At 47.3% G+C, this 14,311-nt stretch overlaps 1 protein-coding gene across 2 annotated transcripts in view; it reads left to right on the plus strand.

The window, feature by feature from the left end:
• ATP9B (ATPase phospholipid transporting 9B) overlaps positions 1–14,311 on the plus strand; it is a 2,445,811-nt gene that overhangs the window by 2,200,572 nt on the left and 230,928 nt on the right. For both annotated transcript variants that reach the window (XM_078687568.1, XM_078687569.1), the window contains exon 17: positions 2,958–3,050. In XM_078687568.1, the coding sequence (XP_078543694.1) occupies positions 2,958–3,050 (93 nt within the window). The remainder of the gene's footprint in view (positions 1–2,957; positions 3,051–14,311) is intronic.

Below are 14,311 nucleotides of genomic sequence, written 5' to 3' on the forward strand. Positions count from 1 at the left end.
ATGAGTCCGCAACCCACGCCGGGATGGTATGGCGCGGGTATCTGATTCAAAGGTAAGGAATCTGCTGCTAGAAGTCTCTATCAGATGAACAAATTACTTACCTTCGGTAATGCATTATCTGTTAGAGACTCTATCTTACAGCCCCACCCATGACTCCCTGCTTTGCGGACTGATATAGTAGGTTTAGGATTACTACCCTTTCAGGGCCCTAGTTTTGCACATGTTTACGTCAGTCACTTTGTGGCTCTGCACTTCTGGCGTGGAAAAAACAAAAAGTACTGACGTCCACGCGCCTGGGTGGCGCGTATATAGGCACCATGACGTCATAACCGACGCTACCGACGCCATCGATGTCACACGGAGCTGAATGAAGCCAGCCGATGTCGCGCGCAATGGGTATTGCTCAGCAAAAGTTTCTGGATCCAGCTTGACACCTGGGAAATTCAAAGGTAAGGAATCTACAGCTAGATAGAATCTTTACCAGATAATGTGTTACCGAAGGTAAGTAACTTGTTCTTCATCACCAGTGTTGTTGAGTGAGACTACGGGGTCTCTTAAGGTTCAGAGGCCCAGCTCCCGGCATGATCTGAAGCCCAGGGCGGCCCAATATGCAGTGACAACACAGAGCACGGAGAGATGTAAATTACTTATTAACGACACACAAACAGTAAAAGCGACAAACATGTCAGAGGCATCTGTCAAAGCAAGCCAATTTAGGCTGATTGGTTTTATTAAGCAGTCCTGCCTAGTACCACGCATCAGGCGTTAGACTAACTCATTTTAGTGTGGTGCTCCGCATCATCACACTGAAATGCATTGTCACACATAGCGCCTCAGCTGTCACTTAAGCTAGCACTGCCTAAAACTGGAGTGGCAGCTGGTGGTGTGGCGTGTGCACGCTGCTCTAACAGGCTTGGGGCTCGCTGGCTGATCTAGCAGCAGCTGCTGCAGGCAGTGCTACAATGTATTTCTTGAGATTGATTGCCGCGTGGGTGACGTCACATCCTGCTGCTGGAGTTGTGGGAGTCTGGCTAGCTGATTTTGCAGCAAATTATGGTGCCTGCTTGTACCGGCCACCGCGTCATGGCTGCAATTAAAATCAATGACACACACCTCCACTACTCACGGCTATGGGGCCAATTAATTTGCCTGAGGGAGACCATCCTCATCACAGAGAGCCGAGCCAGGCTTGTGATCTTTCTTCATTCCTCAATCATAGCTGCCAAGGTTTTAGATTGCTATGTGTGACATTTCCATAATTTCAGTGCAATTATGATTGACATTCAGCGACTATGAGTGAAACTTTCTCTCGAGCAAAATCAAGCAATGAAGGCAAAGAAAACATATAAATATATCAGAAATGTCACCCACACGCTCGCAGCACATAGGTTGGCTTGCAAAATCCAAAACGATTTGGTAAAAGTCGCTGTGCAATTTATGACCACTTTTACACAACCACTTCTTTGTACTTGAGACCCTAAATTAGCTTTTTCAGGAACACAAATTAGGAATGATTCTCTGAAGACCTACACTGTTGCAGCATGTGTAGAAAACGAAAGATGCGCCGCACAACTTAGCAGCGTAGTTCAGATGTCAAATACTTGAGCTCAGAACACAGTCAACTCCAGTGGCGCCCAGCACAAGTAAGAGCGGTGGGGGGGGGCGATGGGTGGTAGTGGAGACAGACAACGGGATAGGTAAAAGTAGATTAAAAAATAACTAAAACCACTTACCTTGCGTCATCTGTCGACATACCCCCTCCCTCCCAGCCCGCCCCTGCCGCTCTTACCTGTGCCTGCCACCACTGGTCAACTGAATACGGGTATGCATGTTTTTGATATTGCATGTTCACATACTCCTAAACTCTAATGTGATCGTTATAGAAATAATAATAAAAAAAAAATCCTGGTCCTCCAGATCATCGCTTCCTTATGCACACCTGAAAAGTATTGCTTACAGCGCTTTCCGAACGCACGACCAGAGTATCTCTTACTAACCAATCTACTGTCAGTGGGTAGATGCCAAAGTTTCAATTTCTTAATAGCGAGCTGACAGATGAACAATGGCTCAAACGAGGCGTGCACACGAATATAGTTTCACTAAATGTTACTTTCCAATTGATAACTATGTCTTTTTCAAAAGTTACATTTCACGTCGTAATGCACAAAACATTAGCCCTTTATGTAACCCCAGAGTTCAGGACCCTCAGAGTGTGAATTTAATGCCATTCTGGCAGTAACCATTCCTACTAACTAACTCCTAATTAAACCTCCAGACAAGACGTTAAACTGCTACATTTACATGCCAGATTTGTGGTGTCGGCCCTTTCTGAGGTAAAGGTGAATCATTGTAGGAATGATGTGTTATGCTCCCCCTAGGTAATTGGGATTAAAATGTCATTTCAGCACACGTTTTCAACTATCAATTTACAATTCACATATTTTCCTTAGTGTTACATTTCACATGTTTATTCATTTGTGGTACAGTGGGATAGGGCGCTTGACGGAACCATGCAATTCTAATCAAAGACCTCAGGCTCCTAAGTTGGCACCCTTCTCCACTCACTGTTAGAGTATAGAGTTTGTATGTGCAACATAGCATTGAATATGTACATTAAGCATAATGCGATGTTCACTTGGGTACCTGTCTGCGTGGGGCAGGCACCATACACTTATTGGTGTCCAATGCCTAATTTGCTGTGCAACATGCATGGAGAGCTGTGAATTCAAGAACTATCATCTAAAATATGTCCTTTGATGATTTTTGTCTACTTCCTAGTTTATTCTGTATGCCAAATCTATTCACTTGGAATGATACTTTGATTTTAAATATGAAATATAAATACAATATTTAAACATATTTCCCGTATAATTTGACACTAAAGAGTAACTGCTCCAGCCTGCTCAGGAATATTTTAATGTTTAATGTTAGTGTCTTGCGAATGTTTGCTATTGCAGGAGGAATCTTCTGGGGAAATCACATTCTACATGAAGGGTGCAGATGTTGCGATGTCCACTATCGTCCAGTACAATGATTGGTTAGAAGAAGAGGTAAGAAGTAATATCTATTAGAAAATAAAAATAAATGTTAATGTTGCACTTGAATGGGAAACACTAGAAAGAGTGTTAATTGGTTAGTAAGGTAATAATTGTTTGTGGGTATGCATACGTATCTGCTTCAGACATTTGACTGGCTGTCTTCACTAGAATACCGCTTCAATTGTGTAAGATGTGTTAGAGCAACCCCATTATTAAAATAAGTATATCTGGGGGGTGGGAAGGGGAACTCATAAAAATGTGTGAAAAAAAAGGTTGCCTGATGGATGTGGACGGCTAAAGTGAACCACTCCTTTGACCACTCCCGCATTTATGACAGAATTGCCCATCTTGTTCAAACTTTCCCATGGTGGCCCGTTCCCCAAAAAGCAACAACGTTCAGAGCGGAAGAGAAGCACACAGAAAGAGAGGTAAGTAATGGAGAATCAGTGAAGATTCAATGGTCAACCATCGATGTATCTACTCTATGTGACTGGTCCTCGCAGAGAAGCCAGTTTAACTCTTCAGTTTAGCATTACAGGGCTGCATATTGTACATATGAGCTATGGCACATATGCATATTTATCCCAATTCCATTTAATGTCTTCATTTCTCTCCAAAACGTTTTAACCGGAAATTTTCAAACAAAGACTGGAACTTAAATTCTTGCAGAGGTTTAATAATCTTATTTCATAGCACATTATTGAACCACAGAAAGAATCAATGCATTGAAAAATATATTCCAAACTTAACACAGTAGTTCATGAAAGGTATGTTGGGTATGCCATGTCGAATGCTTTTCTTGCAAAAACGCAACATAATGCTGTGGCAACTAGATAAGCCATATACACAAGAGGGGGAAAGGCAGCTAATAAAGGTCCAGTACCCACACTCCTAAAACATAATCAGTAAATCCAGAAGGTACTGTTCCAATGAGGAAAAGGGAGGGAAACTTGGTTGGAAGTGAATAGTCCAAGGGAATCTTTATGATTATTATTTGGTGCCCTCACACATCAAAATGGATGTCATGCTTCAACAGAGGGCGTGCTCCTCACCAGGCTGGCGCTGCATTGCCCTACGGGTCCCGCAATAGGGCTCTTTGTCGGAGATCTTTTTAGTTTTCTGCCGTAATGATGAGTGTGTGTGAGGATACAGAATGTGTAGTGTGGAGTGAGTCCAAATAAAGTGGCAAATGAATTACAACTGTCTAAGGGATACCTAGTTAGTTTTAATATGATGGTTCCCTTGGCAACGATAAAAACATGGAAAGGGGGATGTCATGTGGGCTCAATTAACCAAGATAGCCTTAATGTGTATGTGTAGTTGACATCTTCCACGTCTATTGGTCCAGCCGGATCCCTGGTTTTTCTTCAGGACCAGAAAGATCTCTACCCTCTAGAGAGGGATGTGTAGTACCAGGTACTCCGCTAATAGGTGAGTACCTCAGTATAGTATTGTCCAACCTAAAAGGAAAGACCAGAAAGACATTATAAATACAGGTTAGTGTTTCAAATGGTTTTCTCAAGTCTTCTCATGATAGGCTCAACATGCTTCAGAGGCACTGAAAAGTCGCTGTTAAGTGGTAAGTGCTTATACAAACAGCAGGCCAGGCAAGTGACGACATGTGTAAAAACTTTCAAAACATAATGTATTAAAGACGTACAACATATAACATTGATAAATACAGGGTTATGATGTCCCAATAGGTGACAGTAGGGATCTAATCCTGTTAAATCAATCTCTAAAGCCCCTTAGGTCAAAAGCAGTAGATGTGCACTGCTGTTAGGAGACCGAAAGAGACAGCAAAGTATATCAGCAAGGGAACATTAGAGACCCTTCGGTAATACAGAGAAGTGTTCCCTGCTAAAAATGCAAAATGGAAAGCTACTCACAGGGTCCTGCGCGGAGAGAGTCATAGACCCACCCCACCTCTGCTTGCCTGGAACTACAATGATAGGGGCGAGCACAAGGTATTTATAGTGAAGATTGCTCCCGTAAATATCATCTGGTGTTTCTGATTGTAAGAGTGGTGTGAGCCTTTATGTAGGGGACTCTATTTGCCACTTGTACATTAAACCCCCCAGCATGACTGCTGTTTTCGGACCTTGCCATCCTTTCACCATGCATGCGCCTTTGTACATTCTATTGGTGTTCCGTTCCAAATGCCATTAACTATTTGCTGGCTCACACCAGACTTACGGTAACTCTTCTCCGTATTACCAAAGGGTCTCTCATGTTCTCTTGTTGATCATCTTTGCTGTGCCTTTCAGTCTCTTAGCAGAAAGCTGGGAAGGATACAATAGACAAGTTATCCAACCAATTGCAATTGAAAAAGGATCACACATCAATAAGCTTTGGGGTCTGCCCATAGAGGGCTGCCAGAGTCCCATGGTAAGCCTCCAGATACACAGAGGCAGCCAGGGAGACACAGCAGCAATCTGGCCAAGACAATGGATTATGCACCATGAAGCAAAAAGATATGGAGCAGAGAAAAGTTAAGGGTGGAGGTGACCCTGAGAGTTCTCATCAGACACAGTTAAGGTTGTCTGACAGGTAAGATCCGGGAGGTGCCTCAGGAGAGGTGTCCGATGTGCGCAGTCTGCTTATAAAGTTTTACCGCCATATGATCCATGCACAGATTCAAAGTGTCTATCTTTCCATCAACAGATGCTAGGTTTTGCTGCATGGCATGGAGTCTCACAGCAAGGGGTGTTTGCCCCAGCGGCATAGGTTCAGTTCCTGGTATGCGAAGTAACCATCCCGGTCCCTTTTATTGCGCTGCTCCTCAAACATGAGGAGGGTTTGAGTACGGTCTGTTTTACTCATGGCTATATGTGTAGTGGGCCCAGATCATGAGCAAGCAATCAGTCAGTAAGTCACCCCTCCAGGGGCAAAAAAAAAAAAGCCACTTCACTATAGTAGAAGTAAGGCTTAGTGTCCCCCAACAGGTGCAGACAGGCGTTTAAGGTCCAAAAGAGGGGTCTGTTGTCACATTTTATGTGCCAGATCTACATAGCATCCAGATAAACCAGTCACTACTAGACTGTGCCTGGGAGCCCCCTCACAAGGGGAATGGACAGGACTCAGGAGGCTGTTAATCAAAAGGGGGGGTATCAGTGCCTTCCCCCATCACCATGCAGTCGTTCCTCCTGGCCCCTCCAGTCCCAGTACAGCTCCTAGAGCCAGAGGCAGCAATTAGATGCTCCTAGCAGGCTCGCCTCCAAACATGGTAAACAAGTGCTTCTCAGCATCTTCCCTAGGGCAGCCTCTGGAGCAGGGGCAGCAATCAGACTCTCTTCACAGGCTCACCGCTCGTTATGTAGGAAGATTGCTAGACAGCGTCCTCCGGCCGGGCACTGATCTTACCATGCCCGCCCAGCCTTCCAGGCTGTCTGGATGCAGCCTGGAGAGGCCCTGTGCCACCTGGACAAAGTCAGGGCCTGTTTTCAGCCTTGGCCTCTTCGCCTCACTCCACCTTACGGATGATTGCGGCCCTCCCCTAGGCCGAGGGACTCCACAAGGCTGACCGCACCACTGGCGCCACACACTCCCCCTTCGAAGGGTTAGTCATGGGAGTGGCTCTTTTTTCAGGGCCGGCCATCCTTCAGATAGTCTGCCTGTGGGGAGTCGCTATGCTGGGGCCTCTCATGCACTGGCCCTTGCTCCAACAATCTCCATCTGGCCCCTTTTACAGCCCATGCAGCAGCATTAATAGGCCCACACCCGGAATCACCACCAGACTGCTGCAATTCCCCAAATAAACAGGAATTTGGGCCCGCCAATGTCTGCTGGCTGAAGCTCACCAAAGTAAGGGGTCACGGGAGTGGATTGCAGGATTAAGGACAGATTTTATTCCATAGCCCGCCGAGCTGCATTATAGTGCAGCCATCTTGCCATGGGCTCTCTAGCACCTCCCCCAATTTGCATTGTTAAAGCCAGAAAAATGCCAGGAGCACAAATGTAAGGTTCCAAACCATATTGTAATCTCTAGGGAAGCTTACTGTAGAAGGTTTTGAGAATGACGAAACAAGACCTATCTGATAGAGACATCTAGCCACAGATTCCTTACTTTATAATCCTCGTCAGCTGAGTCCATATAACCCCTGATGACGCGCTAATGTCAGTTCATTCTTTTCCGCGCTTCAACGCGGTTCCGGAGCGGAATTTGGGACATTATTGAGCCCTTCCTCTTTCTATCTCGTCTAGGAATTGTGTGCCAAAAAAAAGTATGTTGTCTGGGTTTAAGCCTTGTCGTTCTTGTGAGAGACAGATGTCAATCATGGTTCAACATACTGTCTGTCTATGGTGTTTGGGTGAGGGCCACGACCCCGTCCACCTGTGGCTCTTGACCGTGTCGTTGGCCGATGGCATTGAAGGAATGCCATATGAAACTCCTCCTGGCACTGCTTTGAGATGAACCGCCGCTCAGTTCGTGTTCCCCGAAATGGAAAGACAGGTCGAGCAGTCGCTCCGGTGAAGAACCTTCGCCTTCACACAAACCCCCGAAGGCCTAACGGACTAAATGTAAGTTGGACATTACCTCGACCCTACCAGTCATGGAGGCTTCTCAGGCGAACCCGCGCCTCCCTGAATACCCTGGAGCGGGGGTAAGCTTCGAGCAAAGGAGAGAATATTTGTTTTCGCTTCAGCTGGTCTTCGATCCAATAAATCTCTCTGGTTTGGTTTCCAACCCCAAAGAGGTGGGGAGTGTCCCAACTGCATCTTTGCCAGCGGCTTCGGCCTTGGTCACATCAGGGCCCTCTGAATCCACTAGCGGATTTGACACAGCGCTGGTGCACAGCCCTCCAGGATTTACACCTTTGTTGTTATGTTATGTTATGTTATGTTAATTAATTTATAGAGCGCGTCTGTTACCCGTGGGTGTCCTGGCGCTATCTGCTATCCTGAGGAGAAAAGGTAAGTAGCGCGGTCAGGGGATGGTTCTAAAACAACCAGGTTTTAAGCATTTCTCTAAATGGGAGCAACTCCGTACAACTCCTCAGATAATAGGGGAGCTGGTTCCACAGTTTTGATGCGCCCACCACAAAGCTTTTACCGCCCTAACGGGCTTTTTTCACTGACGGTACTCTTACTAATTTTTGAACTGATGAGCGCACTGGTCTGGTTGGTAGATACCATTGAAGTTGATCCTGTAGGTAGCGTGGTCCCTGATTCTGGAGTGATTTGAAGACAAGGCACATGGATTTAAAATGTACTCGTTGTCTAACAGGCAACCAGTGTAGTTTGCTTATTTCACTAGAAATGGGGGAAAATTTGGGTATGCCTGAAATCACCCTAGCAGCTGTGTTCTGCAGCATCTGTAGCCTATGCAACAGCCTCTCTTGTATGTTTAAATAGAGGCTGTTGCAATAGTCAAGTCTTGACATGACCAGTGCTGTAACCACCGTCTGTCGACTCTCCTTAGGCAGGAAAGGGAGGATTTTCTTAGTGGTTCTGATAGTGAACATTGTAGATGACACCACAGCGTTAACCTGTTTTCTCATGTCCAGTCTATCATCTAAATACACTCCCAGATTTTTCACTTGTGTAGAGGGGACAGGCAAAGGTCCCAAAGAGTCCAGCCAGCATTCTGGGGTCCACATGTTAATATCATTACCAAATAGAATGACCTCATACTTGTTTGAGTTTAATTTAAGACAGTTGCTGGCCATCCATGATCCAACTGCTTCCATACAATCGTGTGGCTTGTGGCTAACTGCCCCTTCTAGTCCTGGGAGGAGGGATACCACTATCTGCGTATCGTCCGCATAGGAAGTAAGATGGAATCCAAAAGATCTTATCAATGGAGCCAGGGATGATACGTACATGTTAAATAGGGTAAGACTTAATGATGATCCCTGAGGGACCCCACAGGGTAGTTGAAAAGGAGCCGAGCAAAATTCTCCAAGGGCTACTATCTGCCTACAATCAGAAAGGAAAGACCTTAAGACCTTCCAGGCAGAGTTCTTTACTCCGCAGGCTGACAAACGGTCCATCAGAAGATCATGATGGACCGTGTCAAACGCTGCGGAGAGATCCAGCATGATCATTGCTGCTTTACCCCCCTGATCCAGAGTTTTCCTAATCTCGTCAGTAGATTTTAAGAGGGCAGTTTCCGTACTGTGACCCTCCCGGAGCCGTATTGCGTACAGTCAAGCACCTCAGCGTCATGCAAGTAACCGCTCAGATGTCTGTTAATCCATTTCTCCAACATTTTAGCTTTGAAAGGTAGGCGAGAGATAGGTCTAAAGTTGCGAACCTCTGTTGAATCCAGATTTGTTTTTTTTAGTAACGGGATCAAGGAGGCCGTCTCCCAATACGCTGGGTAGCTGCCCACCCCCAGTACCATATTAAAAAGGGGAGTTAAAGTCGTAGTAAAAACTTGAGAAATCAATTTGGCTATTTTAATAGGGCAGGGGTCATAAGGGGAGCCTGATTTCAGATTTTTCAAAAGTGTAGCAGTGTCGGTGTTGGCTAGCAGAGGGAATTCAGTCAAAACACACTGCGTTTGTGGGGCCAAAAATAATATCCATGCCTGGTTCATGAGGTGGACCATTATTGGCATTATTAAAGGATGCGAAGATGTCCTCAACTTTATCTAAAAAGTGCTTGGCGATTTTGTCACAGAGTTCCTGGCTCTTTGCCACTTGTGACGTATGAGAGTTGGCCAATTTACAGACAATCTTAAAAAGTTATTTTGCTGAGTTTTCTGCTAGTTCAATTTGGCTTGCAAAGTACTCTTGCTTAGTTGTGAGCAACAGTTGTTTGTATGCCCGTATACTTTCTTTATGTTTTATTTTGTCCTCTGCCTTATAGCCCTTCCTCCATTCCCGCTCAGAGTGCTTACAAATGCATTTCTGAGCTTTTAGATTGGGGGTATACCAAGGTGCAGAAGGATGAAACCTTTTAGGGTAAAAGCGTTTTTTTGGGGCAAGCTTGTCGCAGGCTTCAATAACCCAATCTTTAAATCTGGTGATAGCCGTGTCAACCTCACCAACCAGAGAGGGCAAGGTGAATTCCAGGAGGTCTGACAATTTTTTGGCTTCAATCTTATTCCAGGCGCGTATGTAACTAGGCTTTATTGTCGCTTTCACATGGTTCTGACTATCTACACAGGCTATCTCAAATAGAATGGCAGAGTGGTCCGACCACACTACCGGGTACACCTCCGTCACAGATAGCTGTGGGTAATTTGAAAAAATCCCATCCAGCGTATGTCCTGCTGTGTGGGTGGCCCCTTTAACTGTTTGTAGGAGGTCAAGTCCATTCATAAAGTCCAATAACTCCTGTGTATCTAAATCTACCGGGTCTTCTAGATGGAAATTAAAGTCGCCCATTATGGAGAAGGGTCTGTCACTTATACCTTCCTCCATCAGATTGCCCACCAAGTCAATGAAGGATTTCTGCAACCCTGGTGGCCTATATAACAGAATTCCTCTAAAATTCTCCTTATGTGGGAGGAAGAGGGAGAAACTCAGGGCTTCACATCCCCCATTGGCAATTGTTTTAAACATAGCTTTGATGGAGTCGTTGTAGATCACTGCCAGCCCCCTCCTTTCTTGCCCTGCCTATTGACAGTATGACATAGGAATCCATGTGGTGATGCCTCTACTATGTCTGGTCCAGAGGCTTCGTCCGTCCACGCTTTAGTGATAAATGCCACTTTTGCCCCTAGATCTTCTATCAGAGCCGCGCATTCTGTGCTATGCTTGACCAATGACCGAGTGTTTAGGAGGATCCCTTTTATACCCTGTATAGTGTTGTTCCTCCGACCACCTGTTACCTCCGGTATCCTATCCCTTACTTTGCTAAACACAGATGTTGGGAGGTTAATGTTCCAATATGGACAGAACGTCGGGTTATCTGTCGAGTCTTCATATAAGGGAAGGCAGGGACAGTCTAAACTCCTACCCACGTTATTTAGTCGTAACAACACACTACTAGAATACGTGTATATTGGTTGGTTACCTGGTATGAAACTGGCAGGGGTCATGGCACTCGGCGCGGTCAAGGCGCGGAAGGCCGCAGACGGGCTTGCCCTTGGCGCGCCTTCGGCATGCCATCGGCGTGCCCGCCGTGCACTTGATTCATAATTCTTATATGGTGCTTCCGGTCGAGCAGCTAGAGCGCTGCAGCCCGAGCCTCCCCAAGATGGCGGCCCCACTCTGTCTAACAGCAATATACCGTGACCGGCAGTGCCCCGAAATCCGCCGTCACTGGTCAGTCAGCCCGCCCTTCAAGTAAGCCCTCAATTTAAAATAGACTGTCACTGAGATCTCTACAATTTTAAGAAGTAGCAGCAGGATTAAAGAAAGTGCAAGGTGCCAATTTTAAAAGTAGCAGCAGGATAGTAGAAGGTGCAAGGTGCAGCGTAACAATTAAAACAATTAAAACCTCCCGGCTGAGCCTCAGGAGTAAGCAGAGTTTTTGGCGCCTCTTCAGCCTGCGACACCAGTAGGACCACTCGATGCACATGCTATTGGTATTTCCGGCACTGAGTCGACTCCACAGCGGCGCCGGATGTCGTAGAGTGCAGCGTCGGCTACACCGCTCATTGTGGATCCTTCTGTTTGAGATATTATTCCACCCCTATCTGGTCTCTCTGTGGGGTTTGAAGGCGGAGAGGAGGATGTGGGGCCCACTCTTTTAGGAGCTCTTTCTCCATCATCCTTGAAAGATAATTGGCTAACTGATCTGGGGGCGCTAGTGACCTGCAGTCCTTCTCAGCTTCAGACTTGCTCTCTCCTCCAAGCATTGCAACAGGGGATAGTTCCTCTTTGTCAGCGGTCTTGAGAAGAGCAGCTGCAATTTAAATTGCCAATTCCCTTCTGTGCAACTGTCCATAGATTATTTAATGCAAGTGCACCCCCAAGGTGAGACCGGGGTTGTCCCATTACTCCCTACAATAAATCTCTTTTCGATATACTATTAGGGACTTGGGCAAAACCTGTCACGGGTCTCCTGTTGACCGTGCAGTAGGCCACAGGTATCTCACTATTCCAGGAGATCCTCCATGCCGCTTATGACGCCCCACCACTAAAGGGCCGGCAATACAGGCTGCTGCTGTGTCGGTAGACTCTAATGCCCTTCCGGTGGTTCCCCTGGCAAGGAGTCCAGATGGATGGATAATTGTGGTTGGAGTTCCATTTCTTCTGCCAGCACGGCCTTGAGATCTTTAAATGCTGCCTGTTTTTTAGGCAGAATGTCTCATGCCGTATCGGACTCTGTTGCACAGCGCCTGCCCTCTGTGTTGGAGGAAGATAGACAGAAGCTCCTTCAAGTTGCCAAATTTGTTTTTAAATGTAGTATGGATGGGGGGAGGCGTGACTAGCCAGCCTAGATGGTGGTTGTAGCCCGATAGAGCTCCGGACCCTCCAGGGGGGGAATCAGCCTGTTCGCGCCGTACCCACGGCTGCGACCTTCATGGGAGGGCAGATGAATTAGTGCTGGAACCACCGCGATAGCGAGGGGGCCGGTCCGGTGCCTGTATCTGCTCTGGGACGCCCGAACGGAGCGGGGCCTACCCGACGCTCCTTGCTGACTGAGGCCGGGACCTGGCGGGGGGCGGAGACTTGTCTGCGGAAGACCTGCCTGCGGGAGCTGAAGTCAGAGGCCTCCCCCGCTGTGGATCCTGTGGGCATCATCTTCCCCCTGGAGTCTCTGCTCCTGACTCATCTCCAGGGATGTGTAGATTCGGCTGCGAGCCTTGGGTGTGACGTCTAGCGGATTAGTGCTGGAACCCCCGCGATAGCGAGGGGGCCGGACCGGCGCCTGTACCTGCTCTGGGACACCCGAATGGAGCAGGGCCTACCCAACGCTCCTTGCTGACTGTGTCCGGGACCTGGCAGGGGGCGGAGACTTGCCTGGGGAAGACCTGCCTGTGGGAGCTGAAGTCGGAGGCCTCCCCGCTGTGGATCCGGTAGGCATCGTCTCCCCCCTGGAGTCTCTGCTCCGGACTCATCTCCGGGGATGTGTAGATTCGGCTGTGGGCCTTGGGAGTGACGTCTAGCGGACTGTGCTGCTCAGGTGGGCGGCGGACTGGTGGCGAGCGGTAGGCGAGCGGAGGAGGGGAGCTGCAGGAGTGTGCTATGGACCGCTGCGGTGAATGGTGCACCGCGCAGTTCAATACTGGGGCCCGAGGCCTGCCCTGGTTCTGGTCCCCTGGTGCGAACATTGGGTTGCTAGAAAGTAGAACCTCTGTATTGACCTACTTATTTTTCACAACTTAGAATAAATCTAATATATTTCTCTAGAGATGCAACATGGTTGAAAATATTCACATAGACATAGAATACTTTAGTTTTCTATTTATTATCATTTAACACTTTATGATCAAGGAAACATTTTATCATCTTTTTCATATTTTTTATAAATAATTCAGTGCAAAAAACATTATTAACAAGAGGAAGAAAATTAATTAGGACCCCACAAAGAGAAGAGTACTATAAAAAAAAACATCATGCATTCTACATCATTCATTCCTAATCTAACATACTCTCAGTTGTGACACAGTACCATAAGGACAAACAGAAAACAACAGTACATCTGAGATCCCAATTGGTTCTTTACAGTTAAGTGTCCAGTTATTTCATATTTGATCGTGTCACTTATATCTAGGTTTCTTTCTCCTTGTGGTCTTTTTATGCAGGGGTCTCAGGTGTATATGGCCTATATGAACATTGGGTTGCGGCTGTAGCGGTCCTGGGAACATAGACGTAACACAGGCGGTGATGAGGAGTGAGGACTGCAGCGATCTGAGGCCCGATGCGATGCGATGCGCCCGTTTAGCCGCCCGGGGGAGTCAACTGCGCCTGGGCCTATCTGTGACCTAACCTCAACCTCTTGGACGCTCGGCGGCCCGCCAGCCTGTCGAGGACCATGCCGGGGAACCCAGTAACATCCAGCAAGGCCTATCGGTCCTGTGAGCGGACAGTACTGGAGGAGCGTGATTGAATTGCGTGACCGGGCTCCTGCAGGGTGGAGGCGGTGATCCCTCAGGCCCCTTTCTTCTCTTCTCCCCCCCACACAGTACACTGTACCTTCCTCTTGACTTCTGCCTAATGGGGGGGGGATGCGGGGGGGGCAGTGGGGGACCACCCCTGTGGACAGGATCCCGACGGGACCACAAAGTCGGTTGCAGCCCGGTGGCCCCGGGTGGACTTCATCGCCCTGCAGCACACCAACACCGAGCCATTAATATTGATTGACCCACACACAGGAGCACGGACTAGCCTAACCTGAGGTCCTCCTTACAGAGACATTGCCGGGGTGCACTG

Source organism: Lissotriton helveticus, chromosome 4_1, assembly GCF_964261635.1.
Source record: "Lissotriton helveticus chromosome 4_1, aLisHel1.1, whole genome shotgun sequence".
NCBI classification, from domain to species: domain Eukaryota; kingdom Metazoa; phylum Chordata; class Amphibia; order Caudata; family Salamandridae; genus Lissotriton; species Lissotriton helveticus.